Consider the following 25,876-nt stretch of genomic DNA (forward strand, 5'->3'; position numbering starts at 1 on the left):
AGTCAATAGGTGGCACTATAGCAAACCAATGTGGCTAAAGGTCCTATGAAAATCTATAAGGACAAGTTGATTGCCTGATGGTAGCCAAGTTATGGAGAAATCAGCAGCCCTTAAACTCACTTAGTGATCACCATCACAAATCTTTGCGGTATTGGGAAATGGCAACCCTTGTTAATTTTACAGTTTTTGGTGAACATGCCACAACATGTTTTGGCCAATAATTCTTCAACTGTTTGGGCCAGAATTAAAATTCCCAGAACCCACATTCCTCGGTGCCAGACAAACAGAAATTCTCTTGGATCAATTTTGTATAAATTTGCTTGAAACTTGGTATGTAGGTTGTACATACGAAGATCTTGAAATGTACATTTGTAATGTAAAATTTTATGCTGATTGACCCATGCAAAAAATTTGCCTCAAAGAATCATGAGTCTGCCATCTTCCATTTCGAAAAAACACTAAGAATCTATTTCCTCCTTGATACTTCAAACGATGTGCACAAAAATCTTTGGACAATGTCTACACATGAACATCTTTAAATGTTATACAAACCAGGGTTATACACTAAACGCTCTGCCCACAGTAAGCCAATGGACTTGCCTGTGGGCGTGGGTTATCACACAACAGCTATTAAATTGCAGATGTTTGGACATGAAGTGATGAAACATGGAATGTTTACTGACACCATTAAACATTCCAACAAAAGCAAACCTAAAGCATTGACCAAATCAAAACACATGGTGGCTTGAAAGATTCATATGTATTTAACAAATATGTGCACTTACTTGTGGAAGCTTATAATACTGCTCAACATATGGGGCAGTTATGTCATTAGCTGACTTGTGGCTATGACCTAATGGGCTTAATATTTGCTCTGTGGGCTTAGCCCACTTAATTGCTTATTCAGTGGGCTCCAGAAGTATTGGCAACCCTTAATACAGATTAATTAAAAAGGCATATAATAAACAACATGGATAATGTGTCAATATTTAGTCATTTAATTTTTTCCAAAATTATTGGCACCCCTAACAATTATTGTGAATAAAATAAAAAAAGTGAAATTGCCAATAATAATTAATTTAGCGGGAGTATACAAATTAGGTGAGAAACATGCAAAATCCCTTTGTAAACAATCAGCATGGAAAAGCCAAAGAACTGTCAATTCAGAAGACACAGATGTTAATTGACCATCACAAGTTGGGTAATGAGGACAAAAAATACATATAGTCCCCTCCAAAAGTATTGGAACAGCAAGGTCAATTCCTTTTGTTTTTGCTATACACGGAAGTCTATTCACAATTGAGTTTGAGGTCAAAATATGTACATGAGATGACAGATCCGTCATCAGATTTGTTAAACAACTTGGAACATAACACCTTTTGTATCAGACGACCCAATTTTTTGGTGAGCAAAAGTATTGGAGCATGTGACTGTTTCATGTTACCCAGAGATGTCCTGTCACATTGATTGGTTTACCCTCTGGGGTCTGGGGGTGAAATTAGGAAAACTGGTAACTGTGCGATGCTTTGACATTTGTGTCATTTTAATCAACTTTACAGTGATTCCAAAGTGTTTCATATCTTTGTTTTCAGCGCAAACTCAGCTACAATAGCAATAGCAGAATCATATGTTGGTTGTAAATTGCTCTAGAATCACGCAAATTGTAAACTGTAGTTTTTAACACATACAGGAATGCTGCAAATACACACAGTAACCAATGGTATTGAAATTTAAGATACATTTTAAAATAAAGCTAATAAAATTTACACAAATTTAACAAATTTATCTCATTAAAATTGAACTATCTCAACCAATTATTTTTGGGGGGACTGCAAATTATTAAAAACACTGCTCAGCACAGTAAGGGCATTAATAAAAAAACATATGGAATTTTTGCAAGAGGACGCAAGTGCATATTATCCCCATGCAAGGGAAGGAACATGGTGAGGGAGGCCATGAGTAACTCAAGGATCGCAGAGAAGTACTCCAGAGATTGGTTGTCTTTGGGTGGCCAAGTATAAATAAGACATTAAATGGCACCTGCATGCCAACTACACAACAACACATATGTAGGGTGGCACGAAGACAGACCTTGCTGAGCACAATAAACAAAACCAAGTATCTTGAGTTTGCCAAACTGGAATTTTGGGGTGGCCTGTAGCGTAGTAGTTTAGGTAAATGACTGGGACATGCAAGGTTGGTGGTTCTAATCCCGGTGTCGCAATAAGATCCACACATCCGTTGGGCCCTTGAGCAAGGCCTTTAACCCTGCATTGCTCCAGGGGAGGATTGTCTCCTGCTTAGTCTAATCAACTGTACATCGCTCTGGATAAGAGCATCTGCCAAATGCCAATAATGTAATGTAATGTTACGGAATTATCACTAGAAGAGAGTGCCCTATTGGTCAGATGAGACCAATATTGAACGTTTTAGTCATACACACCATCGACATGTTTGGCAAATGGAATGCATACAAGGAGAAGCGCCTCATATCTACTGTCAAATATGGTGGTGGGTCATTGATGTTTTGAAGATGTTTTGCTGCCAGTGGTCCAGAGTCACTATTTGAGAACAATAGGGAGGTTAAATGTATACGATACTCCCTATTAAATAGAGTGGCGAAAGCTAAATGTAAGCAAATTACGTAACATTATAGTCTGGATTCAAAGTATGTTTTTCATGGTTAAAATATATATATTTTATATACTAAATATGATGGGAATTCAGTTTGTAAGAAGTAATGTTCTGCGTTTTGTCTATATTCATTTATGGTCCTGACTCGAGCGATTAAAAAAATCTGACTTAAATGTCATGATTGTAATTTAGAAACTTGATTACAAATAGGATAAATTTATGTGGCCTATCAATGGCAACCTGCAACCGATGTCACGTACAATTGGAGGAAAAAATGTATATTTTGGTACATTCCGTGAGCCTGGCCATCCCAGGATGGATAATGTCATCTTTGTTGTTGCATTTCATACACTAATCTGACCGTACACTTGTAATTAAGAAAATATTTGAAAAGCAACAAAATCATGCATAGCGATAATTTGCGGAAGTTCTGGAGCTATGTAATTTTGTAAGTTTGTTTTTTAATGCTTACATTACATTACATTAATGGCATTTGGCAGACGCTCTTACCCAGAGCGACGTACAGTTGATTAGACTAAGCAAGAGACAATCCTCCCCTGGAGCAATGCAGGGTTAAGGGCCTTGCTCAAGGGCTTGTTGTGGCTACACCGGGATTAGAACCACCGACCTTGCATGTCCCAGTCATTTACCTTAACCACTACGATACAGGCCGGCTTAGTTTGCTTATATGAAGTTGTTGTTGTTGCCGTCTATGATGAAATCCGCTAACATAGCAGTTAGCAATATACCGGAAATGCCATTCAACTGGATTTCCACTTTACCTCCCTATAGCACAATGAATTCAACAAAGTACCAGGAAAACTTAACATGGAAATGGTTAAGTAAGAATAACAACCATGTTCTGCAATGGTCATCTCAGTTTCCAGACTTAAATGTCAAGAAAAACCTGAGGTCTGAACTGAAGAGGCCGGATCCCAAGGATATCAATGATTCTGAAAAGTTCTGCTTGGAGGAATTGTGAAAAATCTGTTCAAATTCTCTAACATTATCACAAATTATAGGAAAAGACTCTTGGCTGTCATCTTTGCCTGGGGTGTTGGCACAAAGTATTAAACCAGGGTTGCCAATAATTGTGGAGCCTGTTTTTTGGGGAAATACATTTTTCAAATAAAAAAATGTAAGACTTTGGTTGATTCCATTGAATCATGAATAAAGCCCACTGCTTTACACAAGTTAAAATAAATAAAATAAAGTGTATGTCAATAATTATGAAGCTGTTCATGAAGTGGTTGCAGGGGATACATACATAGCTGGTAATCATGTGCAACAAAGCACCTTTTCATATGTCCATATTTACTAACCTGGCACACATGCACTTAGCGTACATGAACTATGATAAAAGTGGAGGCTGATTGAATTTGCTGACCTTAATAATATATATTTTTTATAAAATCACTCCACAATTATTCATATACAGGTACAAGTATTTGGACAGTAGTACCATTTCTGTTCTTTTGGCTCTGTATTCCAGCTCATTGCATTTGAAATTAAGTTAAAGTGCTGAATGTCAACTAATTTGAGGGTATATACATCCATCCATATCAGGTGATCCATGTAGGAATTACAGTTCAGAAACACACGTAGGGATGTGATAATGACCAAAAGACTTCACAAACAGATCACCAGAGGTGACACTGCAAGATGCAATCTACTAGTTGCAAAAACAGGATGGCCAGGTTACAGTTTGCTAAGTTGTACCTAAAACAGCCTGCTCAGTTCTGGAAAAAGGTATTGAATACAGATAAGAACAACACTGACTTGTGTCTGAGTAATGGCAAGAGCAAAGGAACTGCCCTCATCTGTGAAACACTGCCCAAGTTCAGTGTTCAAATGCCTCCAAACTCATGGTCATGGTGGATGGTGCAAGGCAGTGACCCCAAACATACACCAGTTTTTTTCCTTCTTAATGATGTTAAAAACAGTTTTATCAGTAAGCCTATTGTTTGGCCTATGTGTCTGGCTGTTTTTTTTCTTATTTATCAGAATGATAATGACTTACTCAACTTTGTTCAACACAACTTCGATCCTCATGTTGACAAACACCAATAATAGACTCCAATGCCAATCAAAAGTGTAGAATCAACACTAGATACGGCAAGCTTTCTTAACTGCACTAAGGAGGCAATTAAATACACCTGACTAATCAGAGATAGCCGAGAAGCCAACAGTCCAATTACTTTTGGTCTCTTAAAATGGGGGGACTATACATAAAACAAGATGTAATTCATACACGGATCACCTGATATGGATGTAAATACTCTCAAACTAAGGATGACAGTCTTAATTTAACCTCATATTCATTGTTTTATTTCAAATCTAGAGTAGAGAGCCAGAACAGAAATTGTACCACTGTCCAAATGCTTACAGACCTCACTGTCATTAAAGAATTGAATATTCTTATTGTGCTCGGATGCAACAACCATGAATGGATGCATGGATTTATTACCAGGAGGCTTGATTATTGCAATGCTGTCCTGTCTACAGAAAAAAACTAAACAATTAGTCAGTTACAATATATACAGAATGCAGCAGCACATGTACTGACAAAGACCAGATATAGAAAGTGGACCCTATCCACTTTGCCTCCTTGTGGCCGAGTCTGAAATTATTGCATTCATATTTATATCATACAAAAAACTGTAATAAACCTGCAAGGCGCTGATGCCAGATTATTATCTCCACTAGCTAGAACAGCAGTTTTGATGCTTATCAGCCTCCTATTTGCAAAACAAGCCATGCTCACGACCAATATAAGAACAGAACTATGCAATCCAGAAGTTGCATGAATAAACCCTTTCCTTTTTTTAGCTCACTTTTATTCCTCAGCCAACCAACATATATCTAATTCTGGTTTGGAATGAAAGTTTGTTTTGCAAATCATTAGATACAGGTATATTTATGGAACCTTCTGGGTGAATGCTTGATTCTGATTGGATGCTAGGGGTGATTACATTTGTATAATCCTTCAATGATTGGCAGGTAGTCCAGGTCAAGCCTAATTACCGTTCTAAATTAATACGCTGCCTGCAGTTAGACCAAAGACAAGCAGTGTTATATGAGTGAAATGTTCTTACCATTTTTTATTATTTTTGAATTTTTTTATTATTTTTGTTTCTCATGCCAGTAAAACTATTCACATTTAAAAATTGTGAAATGCCATCTGCTATAACAGTGAATGGTTTTATGAATTACAGTAATGTTACATTGCGATTAGCAATCTACCAAAACATTAGAGAGCTTATGTTACTAGCTATGTGACGTCCAGAAATGGTTGTTTGTAAACGGACAGCTGTCAATTAGCTATAATCTTTTCCTTTTTGGCTATCACCAGTACAATATAGATAAGTTGGCTATTTTGGCTAAATTGTGTGATGTTTCTGTTATGTGTGGCCCAAGGCTTCAAGCTTTACTGTGAAAGATTTTGCTGCTAAATTGCGAACAGGCAGTTGAGACAGCAGTAAAAGATTTAAGGTGGACCGGGAATTAAGAATAAGAAGTTGGGAATATTAAACCAATTCAAGACGCGTTTAAAACCTTGAATTTTACAAGATAAAAAAATATCTAGCTAGCATAATGACTCAGGGGAAGCTGGGAAAGTGAACAATAGGACATGGCCATTCAGAGGTTTGCACAAGTTTACGAACAACCTAATCATAAGCGATCTATGAGTGCCCCCTAGTATATGTGGCAGGAACTGAGTATATAGTCGGAATTTTGCCGGAACTGTCTAATCACCATAAGAATGCATACGCAGAAGGGGGTCACTGTGGTTTATTGGTTCGTTAGTAAGAAGGAGGAGAAGATATGAAACCATAGACAGGTTTGTCTGTCTTTGTCCAGGGAATTACTGAAGCCTCTGCATATGTGAACATACTTCCCAGGGCGCCTTGGTCAATGAACAGTTTAATGGTATTCAAGGATTCTTTCCTTCATCTTCATTCAGCCAACTCCCACCTTGAACCTAATGAGGAGAATGTGAAGACTTTACCTCTGCACAACCCCTGCTTAGGTTTTCATTTCTGGTAAAAGACCATGGTATAGGTGGTCAATACGTGGATTTCAAACCGTGTAGTTGTGGTGGGAATTTTAATTTATTCCTGTAAGAAAACACTCAGAGACAGAGACATTAAATAAAATCCAATCTTTACTATGCGCATAGGGTCCAAGTTACATGCAAAAACAAGGACAGAGGTTTCTCTCCTTTGTCTGGATATATGTATGCATGAAGCGCAACAAATGTACGCCCCCTTTGATTAAACATTCCCAATGATCAATATTCAAAGACAATTCCCCACTCTTCTCCTTACTACAGATTGTTTATTCATATCTCCCCCCTTCAAGGTACTGTCTATGCAGATACATGTTCTCTAACTGCGCGTTTGAGAAATCTATCTTATCTTGTTTTAACTCCCTATTTCCAGGAAGATAATCCCCATGGTAGCCTCCGTCATGAGGTTTAATGTTTTTGGTTCTGCAGGCTCTCAGGCACCAAGACAAGATAATCCAGAACACACAGTTAATGGCCGTAACCTTGGAGGCCCACAGTACAGACAGGGAGAGACATCTCCACTCATACAGTTACAGAAAATAATATTCATTAGCACAAAGAAAGTTATGGTACTTTAACAATTATGTATGATCTGGATCACTCCAGCATAAGCAACTAATAATAGGATAAGCAATTAATAATATATAATCACATGAATATATAATTTCAACAACAGTAGTAATAGTAGTAATATTTTTGCCAGGGCTATACCAAAGCAAATGCTGCCTTGAACTACTTCTTACTGTTGCGTAAATGCATTGCTAGGTAATTTCAGTACCAAACTAATGCAAAATGTGGTAAGCTTCTTGTACAAGGTTTCCTACCCTTTCCAACAAGGTATAATGTGTCATATTCAGGTGACAGCAGGGGCATATATTTAGGGGGGGACAGGGGGGACCCTCAATATTTAGAAGAGGTGAATTTGTCCCCCCCAAAACATAATGAATGATAACCTCCTCCCCAATACAGGTAAAAATAACAGCACAGAGGGTGGAAACGCTGAGATATCCTTCTTACCTATTTTACAATTATTTCATACACCCCAACTGGACCATACCATCTTAACCTTGCTGGGTCCGCCGGCCTCGCTGACTCGCAGTTGCTATATGTCTACCGTTGCGGAAGCATGATAGTCTAGTGTAAGTAGCTATCACGCTTGTTTTACCTGTTTCGGAATGAGAGTATCTGTGGATGAAACGCTAACGTTATCTAGTTTATAACTTGTGCCTGAAGTTTGCAAACTTTTTTTTTTTTCGTTAGCATTCTGTTCGCTGTGTTTGCAAATGATCAGAAAGATTTGTGGCGGAAAATGAGGAAGCTGGACTGAGGGAAATGTGAAGATTTCGATTTGGAATGTTCTTAAAAGCCATTGAACAGTTTCAAAGCAAACATTTTCTCACAATAAATTGATGCAGAAAAGGAGCAAATTGGTTCATAAAAATTCACCAGAATGCAGGAAATTAAGTGAGAGATGCTCAAAATTTCCAGGGGGAGAACCCCCAGACCCCCCACTTACTGTGTCCCCCCCAACGTTGAAATGAAACCTACGCCCCTGGTTGACAGCATATACAGACGTGCGTAATTACAGGATTTGGGCATGCTACAGATAAAACTGTAATTGTACCGGCTAACTGGGCTAACGGGGTTCTGGTTAACCTAATTTTGAAATCAAGTTTCAATTCAAATGTGATGCAGATTTGTTGGAAATTAGGTTGAGTAATCCTTTTTGGAGACCTTTTTAACACTTTGCAGAGCTTTGTAAAAACATACTCTCATATATGTGAATAAAACACACCTGAATGTTTCTTTACATTTTATATAAAAAAATCTGTTTTAACATAAAACAAGCTTTCTGATCATTAATGTCTCTGGACAAAAATATATGCTGATGTTTTGTATTTGGGGAGATTTGAGGACAATTGAGGACATCTGGAAAAACTTGTGGTATTTGAATGCCTGTGGATAGCTTTATGTAGTTTGTGTAGTTTGTACACAAGTTGACATAAAAATAGAATGTAGCTCTGGGTTGGTCCTGGACTTAGAAATTGAGATATTCAGTGCCATAAACTATAAAAACACAAGGCAGTTATTTATTTATTTATTTATATTTATTTATATTTGAGTAAGTTTAATCTTTAAACTTGCATGTACACTGTATGTACCTGCTCTGACATAAATTTGTTCTGTCTCAAATTTCTGAATGGTACAGGCCTCTTCTTTAATTTACGTCTTTATCCATGTGTTTGCAGTAAATAGTTTTGGAGATATAGACACTTTTAGAGGATGAATACAAAATAGGTGGAAATTGCCCTCTGGTAGTTCCTGCACTGGTTACCAGTCAGTTTCAGAATCGATTTTAACATAACATAACTTGTCATAATGGTGAGAAGAGGTCATTCAGCCAAGCAAACCTCACCTTTTCCAACCACTAATGTGTACCTATTGCTTAGTTTGCCTAAAAGCTAAATAGTATCTAGCACTGTATCAAGCCTGATCCTGAATCTATTTGTACTACTTCTGCTTTTATGCATTTTTTTAATGCATTTTTTTCAACTATTTTATTTATCCAACCTTGTTTCTCTGCTGTGTTTGTTGTTGTGCCACTTTTTCTCCTGCTGCTATTTGCCCAAATATATATCTTGATTTTATTTCTGTCCTGTCCTGACTAGGAAGATGTTTTTTATTTGTGTCTTTCAATCACCCTGTGTGTTTCTGCCTGTTTATGTACAGCACATTGAATTGCACCTGCTGTAGGAAATGTGCTTAATCAAACTTTTTTACTTTTTACTGATGAAAGGTTTAACACTGATTTTCCTCTTCTCAGGAGAATCCATAATAAAAGACCAACATAACCTGAAAGAGTATCTGAAGAATCTTTTTGACCGCATATTTCAAAGTTCAGCAGAACAGACCCTCCCCAATGAGATCTATACAGAACTCTACATCACAGAGGGGGGAAGTGGGGGGGTCAATAATGAGCACGAGGTCAGACAGATTGAGACGGCATCCAAGAGACAAACCACCCAGGAGACTCCAATCCTCTGCAATGACATCTTTAAGCCTTTACCTGGCCAAAAGAAACGCATCAGAACTGTGCTTACAAAGGGCATCGCTGGCATTGGGAAAACCGTCTCTATGCAGAAGTTCATTCTGGACTGGGCAGAAGGAAAAGCCAATCAGGACATTGATTTTATCTTCCCTCTTCCTTTCCGTGATCTTAATTTGGAGGAGAGAGAATTTAGTCTGGTGGAACTTCTCCAGGATTACTTTCCAGAACTTACTTTCCTGAATAATTTTTCCCCAGAAGAGATTAAAATGATTGATCATGAGGTAAAGGTTTTGTTCATCTTTGATGGTCTAGATGAGTGTCGACTTCCTCTAAATTTCGAGAGCAATGGAATTTGGCGTAATGTAGAAAAACCAGCCTCAGTGCAGAAGCTACTGAGAAATCTTATTGCGGGGGTATTGCTTCCCTTTGCTCTCGTCTGGATCACCTCCCGACCAGCAGCAGCCAGTCAGATTCCACAGAAGTACATCCACCGAGTGACAGAGGTACATGGGTTCAATGACCCACAGAAGGAGGAGTACTTCAGAAAGAGAGTCAGCGATCAGAACCAGGCCAGCAGAATTATCTCACACTTGAAGTCATCCAGGAGTCTCTACATCATGTGCCACATACCAGTCTTCTGCTGCATTTCTGCTACTGTTCTGGAGACAATGTTGGATGAAACTGAGAGTGGAGATGTGCCCAAAACTCTGACTGAAATGTACACGCACTTCTTGCTCATTCAGACCTGTATGAAGCATGAGAAATATCATGGCTCCAATGAGACAAACCCAGAGAAATTGTCAGATATAGAAATCATCCTGAAACTGGGGAAGCTGGCCTTTCAACAGCTGAAAAAGGGCAATCTGATATTCTATGAGAAGGACCTGAGGGGGAGTGGCATTGATGTCAGCGAAGCTTCAGTGTACTCTGGTGTGTGCACAGGGATCTTTAAATTTCAGCGTGGGTTACATAAGGAGAATGTCTACTGCTTTGTGCATCTGACCATTCAGGAGTTTCTGGCTGCCTTGTTTGTATTTCATTCATGTGTAAATGAGAACAGAAATGTACTCAGAGCTCAATTTCACATTGGCCAAGTGCAGCTGTCTGAGTTACACAGAATGGCAGTGGATCAGGCCTTAGACAGTACAGATGGACACTTAGACCTTTTCCTCCGATTCCTTCTTGGCTTGTCTCTGGACACCGTTCAAAGTCTCTTTGGAGAACAACTGACACAGACAGGACGCAGACACAAGAAGTCTTTCTTTCAAAGACTATGGACACCGACAGAAAGCAGATCAGAGAGCACTCAGAAAACAGTCCAGTACATTAAGCAGAAGATCAGAAAGGAATCTTCAGCAGAGAGGATTATCAATCTGTTTCACTGTCTGAATGAACTGAACGACAACTCTCTTGTGGAGGAAATCCAGAATTCCCTGAGATTGGGAAAACTTTCTGATAAACAGCTGGAACCACACCAAGTTTCAGCTCTAGCCTTTGTGTTACTGATGTCAGAGGAGACCCTGGATGAGTTTGACTTGAAGACCTACCACAAATCAGCAGCAGGTCGTCAGAGGCTGATACCAGTGGTCAGGAACTGCAAGAAGGCCATGTGAGTATTATGTCATTAATTATGTAGGTGATTAACAGCGTATTTTCACATTATCAATATCTAATCACAATAAAATGAAATAAAAATGTTGAGCAGGAAACATTTATAAACTTATACTGTATATTGTGGTGCCCCGCTGGTTGAGAGAGAGAGAGAAAAATGTGTGAACAATAATTTTATTCTCTGTTAGTGTCTTCAAGGCACATTTCAATTGTCCAGAGCAAAAAATTGGTTCCTTTTCAAAAAAAAATTAAACGGGCAAAAAATTAGTAACACCAAAAAGGCAGCGACAAAATATATTTTAAAAAAATCAGCATCCACGCAACAGCATTCGTCTGTCTTTGTCTGTGGCGGGGCCACTCAGTCTCTGTGTCTCTCCAGCCTCGGTAGTCCTCTTTCCCAGCCTAGTCGCCCTCCGTTGGTGATTCAGTCTAGGATTTAGAGAGGGAGATGTTAGCTGGCTTACAGCAGGAGAGATACGCTCACATGTCCCAGATTTAAGTTTTGGTCGCGGGGTTTCCTCCCGGCATTCCTCCACGTTTCTCTTAGTGGTGGTGCGTTCGTCTTTTGGCCGAAATGGTTTAAGTCCGCACTGGCTTTGTGTCTCTCTCCATCGCCAGCCCCGCTCTGCTCCGCAGCCCCGCTTTTTGTAGGGAGCAGCTCCCTCCCTTGGTTCAGCTGTGCCTGTTTAATTAGACATTATTAGTTCTTACATTCCGCACGCGCCTCGCCCCGGTGGTCCTGGCCTTGGTGCTGACTCTCCCCGCGGCCCTCTCCAAGGTGCGGCTCTACCGAAATATGACCTAGGGAAATATTCGCCGTTGATCACTTTCCCAAGCTCCTGCCGCCAGTGCACTGGCCGTTCCACTCCAGTGGTGTCTCAATCCCAGAGCGTATATATATTTTTCAATCAAGCTGGTGACCTCATTTAATGTTCTGAATCCAGAACATAAGCAGCATCAAATGCAATAACTCTAGTATTAGTATTAGCTAGTATTAGCTAGTATTAGATACACCACCCACACCCTGTCCCTCGGCGGCCCAAAGGAGAGCGACACGCCTTCTTCAAACCATCTCATCTCATGCTTGTCTTCTGTGATTCCAAGGCGCCCAAGGTGCTTTTTGTTGTGCGGTGATCTACTAACCCTGCCAAGTCCCTCCCTCTGGAGCAGCGAGCCAATTATGCAGCTCCTCTTTAGCCAGCCAAACTTGCCTTTTGGCAGTGAACTGCAACCGCAAGTCCGCTGCGTCTGCGCTACCGCGGCCCCCCGTTAACTTCATTTGATTTTATTTTGAAACTTACCAATTGTCAAAAACAATTCATGAATTTGTTGATTAGCAGTGTAGGGTCCTCGCATGGGGCTCCAAATTATGTAGGGGTCCTCGCACGGGCCGCCAAATAACGTAGGGATTTTACTCTCTACGAAACCGGGGCGCCAGTTAATGTTATGTAGCAGTATAACTGCAAAAAGTTATCAGTCTCATAAAATTACTGTTATCAGAAATATCTAACCACAAATTTAGTATTTTAATTAATAATTAAAATAACCAATATTAATGATTAAACATACCGAGAACCTGAAGGTTGAAAGTTCTTCGAAAGACTGCTTTAACTCGGCTCTCATGTCTATGCTATTCCAAAACGGACACCGGGGTTTAATAAAATATATTTATTAAACAAACATACAAACACATAACAGATAAACTAACGGGAAGTTAGTAAGGAAATTTAGTTGGGTATGTGTGTGTGCGTGTGTGTGGCGCGCGCAAGCGCGCGTGTCGCTTGAACAAAGGAAAGGTAAAAGTGGGAGTAGCTAGCTTGAGTAAGCTAGAGTTCTGGGTGTGGCAATGAGTTAGAGTTAGCTGTGGGATGGGACTACTTGAGTAGTTTTACTCTATATATGCGCAAAAGACGGCGAATCAATTCACGTACATATATATGTAGCTAACCAAACACATTACAGTAGTAGGATGGTAAATATTGAAACACAGATCCACAAAAACAGTTAAGACTAAACTAAACACTGGCTATGCCTGAATGTTTGTTCTCTTACTGAGTCCATACGCATTGGATCCAAAAGACGTGCTGTCCTTATAGGAGCCGCGATGGTGCTGTGAATGCGTGTCCTGGAGAGATGCGCAGGCTGGGGCGTCTTAGCCGCGCGCTGTCGTCTGGTCCACTCGGTTGCTGGAAGGATGTTCGCTTGTCCTTTTTCCGGGTGGAAAAGTTTGTTGCTGTTGTTCGATGGTGAGCTTTGCAGGAGTAAACTGATGTAGCGTTCCGCGTACACCAGTTTCCACTCGCTATAGGCCACGAAGTTACCGCAAGGTAACTGGGTGTGTCCGTAGGCCTGGTAGTGCGCTGTGCAGCATTCAACCTCTGTTCGAGTCTCGGATATACTTGTAAAGATTACCCTGTAGTTTCTACATGCAATACTTTACGATGGTTCAGTAGGTGTAGAAAGAAGCAATGAACGTTTACGAGTTATAATAGGTGTCGGATTTAACTCCTACCTACTTACGATCTGCGTTTGCTGCTGCTACATGCAAATCTAAGTGGCTGCTATGAACTACCAGTTTATTTTGCCACCCCCCTTTGGTAGGAATGGTGTGCAAAAGAAAGTGGTCAAAGCTTCAGCCGGGAGTCTGCCTGTGAGGAGACCACGGCTATAGATCAGTCTTATTCAGTCTTTTGATGGAGGTTGAACAAGACCAGATAGCTCTTTGGAGTGGTTACTCAAGGCATACACACTACTGAACAAAGGTTAGAGGCTTTAGTTGTCCTCCGAGGAACTGAAGAAGCTCTCTTCAGACAAGGTATCTTCCCTATCAGAGTCATGCTGGTGACTCTGAGGCTTGGGCCTACCGGGTCGGTCTTCTCTCCAATTCCGGCTGGAATCAGAGTGTGAGAAGCGACCACGGTGGCTCTTAACCGGGAACTTACTCACATGCCGTTGTTTAGAGCCATTAGATTTTAATGGGGCAACTTGGGAAGTGCCGGCGGGCTTGGTTGGAACAACGTGCTTAGCTGTTTCCAATACCTCGTTCCTGGGCACAATCCTTAAAGTGTCCCAGACCATTTGGGCTTCATTTCTTAATTCAAGGGCTGAGTGTTGGCCCCTTGAAAACAGTGAAACATGAGTTCGGACACAGGGGTGCAGGTTGTGCACAAAAAGGGATTTGAAGGCTTGATCTTCATCTAAGCCTGGTCTGTTTCTGCCCTGGAAAAAAGCATGTTTAAGACGTTGGTAAAAGTCTTTTGGTCGTTCTGTACGGCTATGTTTAACCTCCACAGATTTGATCATGGCTGTGGCCTGATCAAACCGTGGCAGGTACTCAGCTACCAACGCTTCACAAACCTTGGGATAGCTGGAACGAACCTGTGGTGGAAGTTGTTCCATAAATGTATGGATCTTTCTGGTAGAGGTTTTCCATACCAGTCGTACCTTTTCTCGATCGGTTGCCCTGGGCAGATCCGAGAGACAGTAGTCAACTTCTCTCAAGTAACTCTGAATGTTAAATTCAGAGTCCTTGGGGTGAAATGTGTGGACATACTTCGCCATGGCCTCTAGCTCCTCAAAGCGAAGACCATGTGAAGTTGCACTAGTCTGCCGATTTGGAGAAGGAGAGACTGAAATCACATTTGAATGTGAATGCGTTTCATGCGGAGCTCGACGTCCTCGGTTTGGTTTAGGGGGCGGAGCTACAAAACAGTCATTCTCACAATGGTTGGCAGAAGATGAATTGTCGCTGTCAGTGTACTATACAGAGCTGTCACCTATCCTCTCAGTTATAAAGGGAAAGCTAGCGGGATTAGCATTGCTTTTTGTGTGCCCAATTAATAACGCTAGATCTACCGTGTCCACGGGAGGGTTCCCTGGCCTCCTCACGAGAGGGGTGGGCATGGAAGGTGCAGTCCTGTACTTGCCTGACTGTTTCTCCCTTGCAGAGATGGACCACCGTTGGGATGGAGTCCCCCCTTTCCCTCTCTAGGGAAGAGGTGAACAAACCATTGCAAGGGTGGCAATCTGAGGAGACTGAGGAGTCTCCATCAGAGCAAGCTGTGGAACCGGGATCTGACAAACCCGAATCAATTTGTGACCCCCCTTCCCCCACCTTGTGGTGTAAGGAGGAAGCAGGAGAAGCTGGAGTTGGGCAAGCCTGAGAAAGCAGGCATACAGAACAGAGTGGATGTGGTAGCTTGTGGCATCCACTCTTCAACTGATAATAATTCCTCTCTGTAGGAACAAAGATCTGATTCAGCTGAATGCAGATCACGTAAGTATTGTACTGCTTTCTTGCCAACAGTTTGAAGCTCAAGTAAAACACTGGTGTGTTGTCCTTTGAGGTATGCCATCTCTGATTCTAAGTTTTTGTTGGTCTGAAGAGCAAGACTAATCTGTCTGGCAAAATTCAAGACCAGACAACTTAGAATTGGGTCTTTTGAATGGTTGGGGGAGTGACCTTTCTCATTGATTAAGGAGAACATTTCTTTCCTACAATCAGTGAGGTTCATCTGATTCAGGAAAGCTATGTAGCCAGGTGCTAAACGGTGGGCTAAAAAGGAAAGGTACTCATCAATAGATATGGGTTCCATATCTCAAGCCAAATAAAGCTAAACGCTGAATCAGTAACTTAAGAGGGTACTCTTGAAGTTAACTATTTCACAAGGGCCTTGAGCTCCTAAAAGTTGGCAATGAATTGTTTCCCAATATCACAATCTAACATACAAGTTGTGATGAAGGACAAAGAATTTAAAATGCTCTTTGAATATTCTCTAACTATAGTACAAGGTAGCTATAGCATCACACAGGGATTCAAGTTGCACTAGCGGTACTGCAATGTAACAACAGCAAAATTACCGAACATATGGCGGATATTTAGACCGTTAAATAGGAACTGTGATGCTGATCACATTAATCCTAAATACCAGAATGTGACAGGTTGAAATTACAATTAAATTTGAATTTAAAAGTGAAATTAAATTTATTATTATTAAATATTACTTTAACAAAGTATTTAATTAAAAATAGAGTACGGCTAATAATACTATTATTGATAATACGTATTATACCGGAAGGTAAATGCCAATCAACAAACTACCGTGTAAGATTACGAATGTAATGCCACAATGTTACACGAGGGGGCAGTGTATTAAGAAAGTGGCTCATGCAGGCTTTCAAAAATGGTACAAGGGTGACATCTAGTGGTCTTTTCAGAAAATTGCACTTGTGGCTATTTAGCTGAGAAAGCCAAAGAATGCCGAGAATTCATTCTGGAGTCACATGACATGATATGAGCCAAAGCTCGTCTTTCTCACGCAGAGCTCCAAATTAGGAAGGGGAATTCGTTATGAAGTCACAAGACATGAAATTTGAGCCAAAGCAAGTCTTCCTCACACTGGGCGCCAAAATATGTAGGGTCCTCGCACGGGGCTCCAAATTATGTAGGGGTCCTCGCACGGGCCGCCAAATAGGAGCAGATGAGCTGAAGCGAATGGCCAAAAAGGGTGCGTCGAAGAGAAGAAGCAGAAGAAGCAGAAGAGAAATCCCAAGAACGTGTCTTGCTCTTATACGGGAAAGTTTATTGCTCCCGCCATTACGGGATTGGCTGAACCAAGTTAGACGTCATTCGTGGTGGACGTTGCAGAATTTCCCTGTGGGAATGTGGAAGTTGTAGTCCCTACAGCAGACTAATCTGATATATCAAATTATACAACTCAGTAAAAATTAAAAGGTTGTATTAAATTACAATATTAAGACAAGCGACCATATTTTGTTCACAACGCAAATGCAAACTTGCCTGGGCACAAGTGGAATTGCTAATTTCACCAGCATCAGGTTAGGGCAGTCACGATTGTTGTATGATCACGTGATCGCAAGTATTTGAGACAACTACAATCAATTTGCATTTTTATTTTCTGGATCACGTTTTGTGCTTTCTCCATTGCTTCTTTTTCATAAATTAATTAAAACATGTTTGCATGTCAATACACTTCCTTCAACACTGTTTTGTCACATATATCCTACAAGAGTATTATCTCAAGCTGTAAAAACTAAATGCAGAGCAAGAGAGCAAAGAGCATGTTTTAGAGCATGCACATGTTCCAAGAAGTTTACGATGGTCACTCTGTAACTTGCTGATGACGGTGTAATCTTGATATGGGCAGCAGTGACTACTGAACAGAAAAAAAGAGGAACAATTATTTTAGTATCTATGAGGCTCATTTCATACCTTGGACCCTTTGTTTTAAACAAGCAATGATCATTGCACCAACCTACCTACCAGATGTGGTTACTAGGGGTGAGCCAAGTACTCATTTTTGACGAGTAGACGTAATGATTATTTATTATTTATTTTTTACATTAGCTGCAGTAGCTGCACATCAGTGATGAATGTGTAACATATAGTTAACACTGTTTTGTGATTGGCCAGTTTCTTCCTGGTTCCTCCCCCTTGGAGAAAAAATGACTGCCTGCTGCCATTTTCCTCACTTCTCTCTTGTATATGAGTGTTATGTAAACTTTTTCCGATTGAAGATTAAGGATATAACTGCTTAACTAGTATCTTGTTATAGCATCTATGTAAGTCATACATTCTTTTATTTTGTGCATTGTTTATCAGTTGCTGACAGTTATCATTTGTTAGCTACACAACATTCATTTCACAGAGATTTTACAGTTGGCTAAATGAAGCTGAATGCTACCTCAGCTTGGGCCTTGCATACAGTCACACATACACACACACACACACAAAAACACAGTAGCCTATACAGCTCTCTCATTTGTTTTCATTTTTAGAAACTCCCTCATTGGCTATTATTACTACAAAGACTGAAATTTAAAATTTGACAGCAACATGGATAGTGGTGCTGATACGAATTGGCAGGCTCAGCCAAAAGTGTTCCTTGTAAAATTGTTCACGCATGTACACATATGACATTACATTTACATTACATTATTGGCATTTGGCAGACGCTCTTATCCAGAGTGATGTACAACAAAGTGCATACCCATAACCAGGTATAAGTTCGCTGAAAGACCCTGGAGGGAAGTACAATTTCAACTGCTACCTGTACAACAAAGATAAGGACGAGGGCCAATTTTTTTTTGTTTTTTTTTTGTTTTTTTTTTGAACAAAGAAAGAAACAAACAAACAAAGCAAAAGTGACCAAAGTTAATTATCCAAACACTGCTACCTAGCCAACTAAAAATGCCGATACACAAGGCAAGTCACAGAGACAACAATTAAGGTTCACAGGGAGGTAGGGAGGGATGGGGAGAGGTGCTGCTTGAAGAGGTGTGTCTTCAGCTTGCGCTTGAAGGTGGGGAGAGATTCTACAGTTCTGACCTCAACGGGGAGTTCGTTCCACCACCGTGGAGCCAGAACAGACAGTAGTCGTGAGCGTGAGGTGGAGGTTCGGAGAGGGGGAGGTGCCAAGTGGCCTGTGGAGGCTGAACGAAGAGGTCTGGCAGGGGTGTAGGGTCTGATGATTTTTTGTAGATAAGCTGGGGAAGACCCTGGGGTCCCTGGGGAAGACATATTGTTTTATATTGACAGTTTTGGTTTTTCATTAATGTTAAGATTAAACAGATAAAGATTCAAGGGTAAACCAAGCATTATAAACATTAAAATGTGTCTGTCACGATGTAGCCATGCTGCCATTGACTGTGGGACAGGGGAAATGCAGGAATCCGGAAGTGCGCACAATTTTGATCTCACCTGTGAACCTGTTAATCTCTCAACTACAGTGTGAAATGGAAAATGTAATGTATATGCTGATTGTGGAATTGTTATTTTTTGTGTTTGGTTACATGTGAGGCAGAATCATGGCCGAACCTGTTGGGTTTGTGTGCCGCATTGTTCAGCAATAAAAGTCTGGTAAACGTAGTCGCCTTGGTTGGGAAAATGCAATAGTTTTGTAATAGATAAATATACCAGCAAATGCAAATGGGCGAACATGTTTGCCAGACAGACTAGTCCCAAAGTAAAGGCAGTTTATTTATTTTAGTTACAGTAAAATGGCAGGTGCACTTACTTGCAGAACTTCTTCCACTGCACTTTGAAACAGAGGTGACTGTACACATACTATAGGTATATAGATGAGACCCAAATGGGAAAACCCTTCTATTTGGTGTCAGAATTGGGATGCCCAAGCCCGGGCAGCAAGGGAAGCAGCTGGCAACCACTCAGGGACAATGCAGCTGGAGGTAAGGCAGAGAACTTTCCACCCCCAGCAGGCCTGCACACGTCTGCAGAGCCGGCATTGGCTGAGTTCTCCCGGATATTCCAGTCCTTCTTGGACCTACAGAGAGATGATGATGAAAGCCAACGGAAGGTGACGGCCAAGACTGAGCGGGATCTCAAAGTGATGAGCCATCAGCTCAACCAGCTACAGCTGGATGTGGAGGCAGTAAGAGGATCCCCAGCTCTAATGTGGGAGTGCTCTCCGGCACCCCCACATTCATCAAGGCCTACTGTCTGTCCGGAGCCTAAGCTGGTGAAGCTGGAGGAGAATGATAATATTGACACTAAACTATGATGAGAACGAAAACCCTGCATTTAGAATAAAGTGACACAAAGAAACACCTTGCAAAAAGCCTTGGAAACAGCATGTCACAGCAAAACAACATACTGCAGTGCCAAGAGAAAGTTCCACATATAAGATAGGGAGACCACCATCCTCTGCCTCACACTTGCCCCAAACCACAGGAAGTCTGAGCCAATCATTTTAATTACAAGCGGGCTCAGTACTTCCACCATCCACTTTAAATTCTTGGCCAGCTACCTACCGACCAGGTACTAGTTGGTTAGATAGCTAGCTTAGTTGAGTAGCCTAAGTTAACTAATTACCACGGTGGTCCTGGTTCCTCTTTTCCTAGTTTTGTTGATTTTTCTTTTGAGAACCACTAGGATAAATCCTTTTCATGTTGAATCTTTATTCAAACAGAATTCATGGGGCCACATCAAGGGGGGTTTCCGGAGTAGGCTACACACTACACTTGATATTGTAAGGGGGTTCCCATTTTGTATTGTCATTGTAGTAGGACTAATGTGGTCATCCTTCAGGGCCCCATCAACGCTCCCCTTCTAGGGGTGTACACACTGCACTGCCTGCCCAACGGATGTTTAAATGTTTAGATTGTCATTGCCATAGGACTATTGTGATCAGCCTTCCTGGGGGCCCTCCAAAAGTTTGTGGCTCCAGGCAATTGCCTGCTTTGCCTGTCCTGTAGTGCCGCCTCTGCAGAGAACGCACAGCTTTCGTGGTTTGCATGATCAGGGACCAAACAAACACACCAGGTAAATTTCACTCAGGTCACATACCAGGTCCATGATCAAGTGTCCCCTACTCTCTGACTTGCTATTACAGCTTGAATAGCAACCAGGCTGATGATGTTGTAGAAAAGAAACCGCACCCAGTTAAGAGTGACTGCTTCTCTTGTGTAGGCTAGTCAGCTTCTTCAACGAGAACACTAAGGACTTTCGTCAGCCTTAACGTTCTTGGAAACAGGCTGGTAGGTGAGGTGAAAGTGGAATCTGTTAAAAAAACAGGGACCACCGGGCCTGGCAGGGGTTATGATTTTGGGCCGACCTCAGATACTCCAGGTTGCAGTGGTCAGGCCAGACAATGAACAGGATGGTAGTTCCTTCCAGCAGGTGGGGCCACTCTTCAAATGCCAGCTTCGGCACCAGAGGCTCAGGGTCGCCAATGCTGTAATTTATCTTGGTGAGAGACGGTGAGAGGAAGACACAGGGATGTACCTTGTAGGCACAGGGATGGACCCCGCATTGGAGCCGTCCACCTCGAGAGTGAACTGCTTCTCTGGGTCAAGCATAGTCAGGACAGGAGCCAAGGACAATGGTTTCTTCAGCCCCGGGGGGGGGGGGGGATAATTAGCTACTGCGGAGTTCTTTTCAGGGTTAATTTCCATCTGCCCCTGGAGACAACCAAGCCAAGGAACTGGACGGTGGAGTGGTGGAACTTGCACTTCTCGGCTTTGACGAATAGCCAGTTCTCCAGGAGATGATGGAGGACTTGGCAGATGTGACTGATGTGTTCCTCCAGAGAGGCAGAGAAGATGAGAATGTCATCTAGGTAAACAAACACGAACTTGGATATCATGATTCCTGGAGGATGTTGTTAATGAAGTTCTGGAAGACAGCGGGGGCATTACTGAGTCTGAAAGGTATGACCAGCTACTCATAGTGGTCACTGGGGGTGTTGAAGGCCCCTCACGGATGCGTACAACGTGGTAGGCGTTGCGGAGGTCCAGCTTGGTAATGAACTGGCAGCCCTGCAGTGACAAGAAGGCAGAAGAGACCAGCGGAATGGGGTAACGGTTCTTGACTGTGATATTGTTCACGGTAGTTGATGCGGGGGCGGAGGGACTTGTTCTTCTTCTCCACGAATAAGAAGCCAGCCCCGGCTGGAGAAGAGGAGGGACGGATCAGACTGGCAGCCAGGGACTCGTTTATGTAGTTCTCCATGGCTTGGGTCTCAAGAGCAGACAGGGAGAACATACAACCTCTAGGGGGAGTGGTGCTCGGAAGCATGTTGATCACACAATCATAAGAGTGATTGACTTCAGCGTCGGCCGGGGAGTTAACCAATGTGGCCATCTGGTGGTGAAGATGGGCCAAATTTCTGGTTCAGGGAAAGAAGTTTGTTGTTGTTCACTCCAAGGCATTGTCCCTGCAGTCTCAGCACCTCCTGGGTTCGGGGTTGGATTTGCTCTGTTCATATTTGGCCAGATTGTTCAGCAGCAGGTCAAATCAGAACAGATGGGTAATCCAAAAAGTAGAAACGGGTCAAAAAACAGGAGATCAAACAATAAAATGAGATAACGCTGGAGACAATGAGTGCGACAAACAGAGGGGTTTAAAGACACCGGTAACAATCAGGTGTGCAAACTCACAGACTATGGTGAGCACAGAGGGTAACAATAAACACACTTAAACAAAACAGATAATAGAAACCTGACAAATTTAATTTAAATTTGATACCGTTTCCAGCTGTGGATGAGTTTTACAGAAAAGAAGAACTTATAGACTGATGCAGATATAATTTAACATTAGAACATTATGTTTTAGTAGCACTTATTAATCTATACTTTCATGGCGCAGAGCCAGCTATCTTCAAACCGTACCGCATTTGTCTAGCTTATAGAAGCGGATCTATTACCCTTCCTCTTGATTTTATATGAATAGCCTCATTTTATCTGCATGTTGTTGATGGGTGGGAACATATGCAAACCCAATACTTTTGTGGAGAACCAAATTGAATTTGGCTTTTCTACAGTGTTAATGCAGCAAGCCAAAAGGGCCTGTTATAATCACCTCTTCATTTGCATTTATTTGCATAGAATACAGTTGTTCCACCATAAAGAAGAATGTGGAAGACTGACAAGAAAAGCAACCGGACTTTATATCTTATTGTTGTTTTCATATTTGCTCAATTGGATACATAATTGATTTATAGCTGAATGATAGCTGAGTATTTCAAGATTCTAGATCTGCACTTATCAAATTTTTTACCAAAATTCTGACAGTTTTTTCTGCATTCTGTAAAGTTCAGAACTGCGCAATGGTACAGCCTTTGCGGCATCGAGTCACATATTATCTCAAAAGATTCTTACAATCTTAAACTCTTGATCAGCACTATTAAATTAGTTCTAAATCCTGCCGTTACTATGGAGCCTGAAAAGGGACATTGCAAAAATCTAAAAAAGCTAAAAGTTTCTTGTGAGCACGAGAAACCTTCTCACCAAATTAATGACAATATGTCTGACCATGTTGACAGTTTTGATTTAAAACAATGGATAAAGGGACTTTCATTTTGATGACTAATTAATTGAAACAATGATTTAATTTTCAAACATGAGTAAAAGATTTTGAGTGAGGTACAAGCTTTTGGATGTGAACCATAAAGTTGTGCAGTATGTATGAAATGGGTCAAAGCTATTGAGAAAAACTGTAAAGAAAATCTAGTCTTGCAAGCCTGCTTCTGCTGTCAGAAATGCATTTCTGCAGTGAAATCTTAAGTAGACAGCAACTGTGTGCCAACAACATGGTATTTGCATATTAAGTTCCATCTTGCTTGCGAGATTGCATGTTATCTCATGTGTAATGAGCAATATTCCATATCAGCCAGTTGGTTAGCTAGCTAGCTAGCAAGGCATAACCACTTTTAAAAGCATAACAATAGGCTAGTTGCTAGTTAACTAGCTGGCATTAACACTTTCACTGCCATTTTTCCATGTGCGTGCTGGCTAGCCTAGCATAGTGTTTATGACTAGCCTAGTAAACTCTTCAATAGTACCGATTTTCTGTTTATGTACGGCGACCAAGCTGGTCTCTTTTTGGCCGCCCTTGCTTTACTGTATTTGACCACCTTCTAAAAACAAAAGTTGACGACGGCAGAAGGAAAACGTCAAAAACCAAATAACAAAAGGGTAAGGCAAAAACTTGAAATCAAGGGCAAAGGGTGTCGTTCCAGAAATCAAATCAAAGGTTTGTTGAAGAGAATCTCAATAAACAGTTGTACTCGTAACTCGGCTCTGAATAATGTCAACATTCTGACAAGGAACACTGTGGAGACTGGGGTTTAAATGAAAACACGGACTGGATGCACATAGACCCACATGTAAAACATACGGCTCCGGATTAGGGAGTGGACAATTGCACAGAGTTAAGGAACGTAGTGATAGTGAGGGGCAGGTGCGAACACTTCGCAGAATCCAAGCAAGTAATCAGTGATTGTAGTAGACCTGCAAAATGGCATTGAGAGATTTTGAAACTGGCTAGATATTGAGGTTCAAAATGTGCTATATTGAATGGAAGTGCCAATGCAATATAACCACACTCACTATAATGGAACAAAAAAAAATATATATAATACAATATATATATATATATATTTTTTAATTATGAGGCTGGAGAAATCATAAAAAAAACTGTCAACAACATAGTCCAAACAGTAGGCTTAATAAAAATAAACTGTCTGGAACTTCATTATGGGCTGTACTATACAGGTAATATTATTGTACTATGCTGGATTCACTCTTTTTTGCAGACTGAGCCAATGCAATGAGTCATTGCTTAAATACATTAACTCTTCTTTGCAGCCTGCAATAAGACTCTGTAATCTACAGATACTGGAGTGAGTAGTGCTGTGTGAAAAAAACCACACAAAAAAAACGCAAAAAAAGTTGCCAAATGTAACAGAGTAAAAGTTTCCTTTACAAATATACTCATACGTGATTAAATCTAAATTACCCTAAACAAGTGACTGTTAGTTAATTAGTTAGACAGTAAGTGCGTTAATATAATTAGTACTGTACAATATCTATGTTAGTTGTTATTAAGAAAAAGTGCTGTACAACATGAACTAGTGAGAAAGTAGGAAGTAAGAAAACGTGAGGCTGAGAAGGATTTTTCCGAAACCGCCCGAATAGTGCAGCACACAGACAGGGGAGTGACTTGGGCTCAGAAACATGCTGACACAGACATAACAGGAGATGACAAAATGCATTGAACAGTTATGGATAATAAACAGAAAACCAGATATGAGAATGAAAAATAATAAATTACAACAATTAAACAAATAAACTAACAGACAGAACTCAGAACATAACGGTAATATTATTATACGATGCTGTATTCACTCTTCTTTGCAGAGAGCTGTGACCTGAATGTTTGAAAATGTTTGAAAAGTCTGAATGTTTTATCCTAATTTTTGAGAGTATCCATAACACAGAAATGGCGCAAATATGATGGCCAAAATCATTAGCTGGCGAGCCCACTGCCATTGTAGTAGACCTGCAAAATGGCATTGAGAGATTTTGAAACGGGCTAGATATTGAGGTTCAAAATGTGTTATATTGAATGGAAGTGCCAATGCAATATAACCACACTCACTATAATGGAACAAAAAAAACCAAACAAAATATATATATATCTATATATATATTAAATTATGAGGCTGGAGAAATCATTAAAAAACTGTCAACAACATAGTCCAACCATTAGGCTTACTAAAATAAACTGTCTGGAAGTTCATTATGGGCTGTACTATACAGATAATACTATTGTACTATGCTGTATTCACTCTTTTTTTGCAGACTGAGCGCCTGCAACCTCACAGAGACGTCCTGTGATATTGTGGCCTCAGCTCTCCAGTCATCAAACTCACCCCTGAGAGATCTGGACCTCAGCATCAATAAGCTGAGCATTTCAGCAGTGGAGCGGCTCTGCGCTGGCCTGACAAGTCCAAACTGTAATCTACAGAAACTGGCGTGAGTAGTCTATTTTGTACTCTGGGAGGTGACTCTGCTGTGATAAAATCACAAAATACACTTCCTGTCTTGAGTTATTACTTAAGTATATTAACTCTTCTTTGCAGCCTGAAATAAAAAATACAAAATATATTTTTTTGAATTATGAGGCTGAGAAATCAGAAAGAAAACTGTCAGCGACATAGTCCAAACAGTAGGCTTACCAAAATTAACTGTTT

At 40.8% G+C, this 25,876-nt stretch overlaps 1 protein-coding gene across 7 annotated transcripts in view; it reads left to right on the forward strand.

Moving 5' to 3' along the window:
- The window catches only part of LOC133111320 (NACHT, LRR and PYD domains-containing protein 12-like), a 212,159-nt gene that overhangs the window by 6,877 nt on the left and 179,406 nt on the right, over positions 1-25,876 (forward strand). For all 7 annotated transcript variants that reach the window (XM_061221537.1, XM_061221536.1, XM_061221542.1 and 4 more), the window contains 2 exons: positions 9,528-11,361; positions 25,485-25,658. In XM_061221537.1, coding sequence (XP_061077521.1) covers positions 9,528-11,361; positions 25,485-25,658 — 2,008 coding nt within the window. The remainder of the gene's footprint in view (positions 1-9,527; positions 11,362-25,484; positions 25,659-25,876) is intronic.

This window comes from Conger conger, chromosome 15 (assembly GCF_963514075.1).
Source record: "Conger conger chromosome 15, fConCon1.1, whole genome shotgun sequence".
NCBI classification, from domain to species: domain Eukaryota; kingdom Metazoa; phylum Chordata; class Actinopteri; order Anguilliformes; family Congridae; genus Conger; species Conger conger.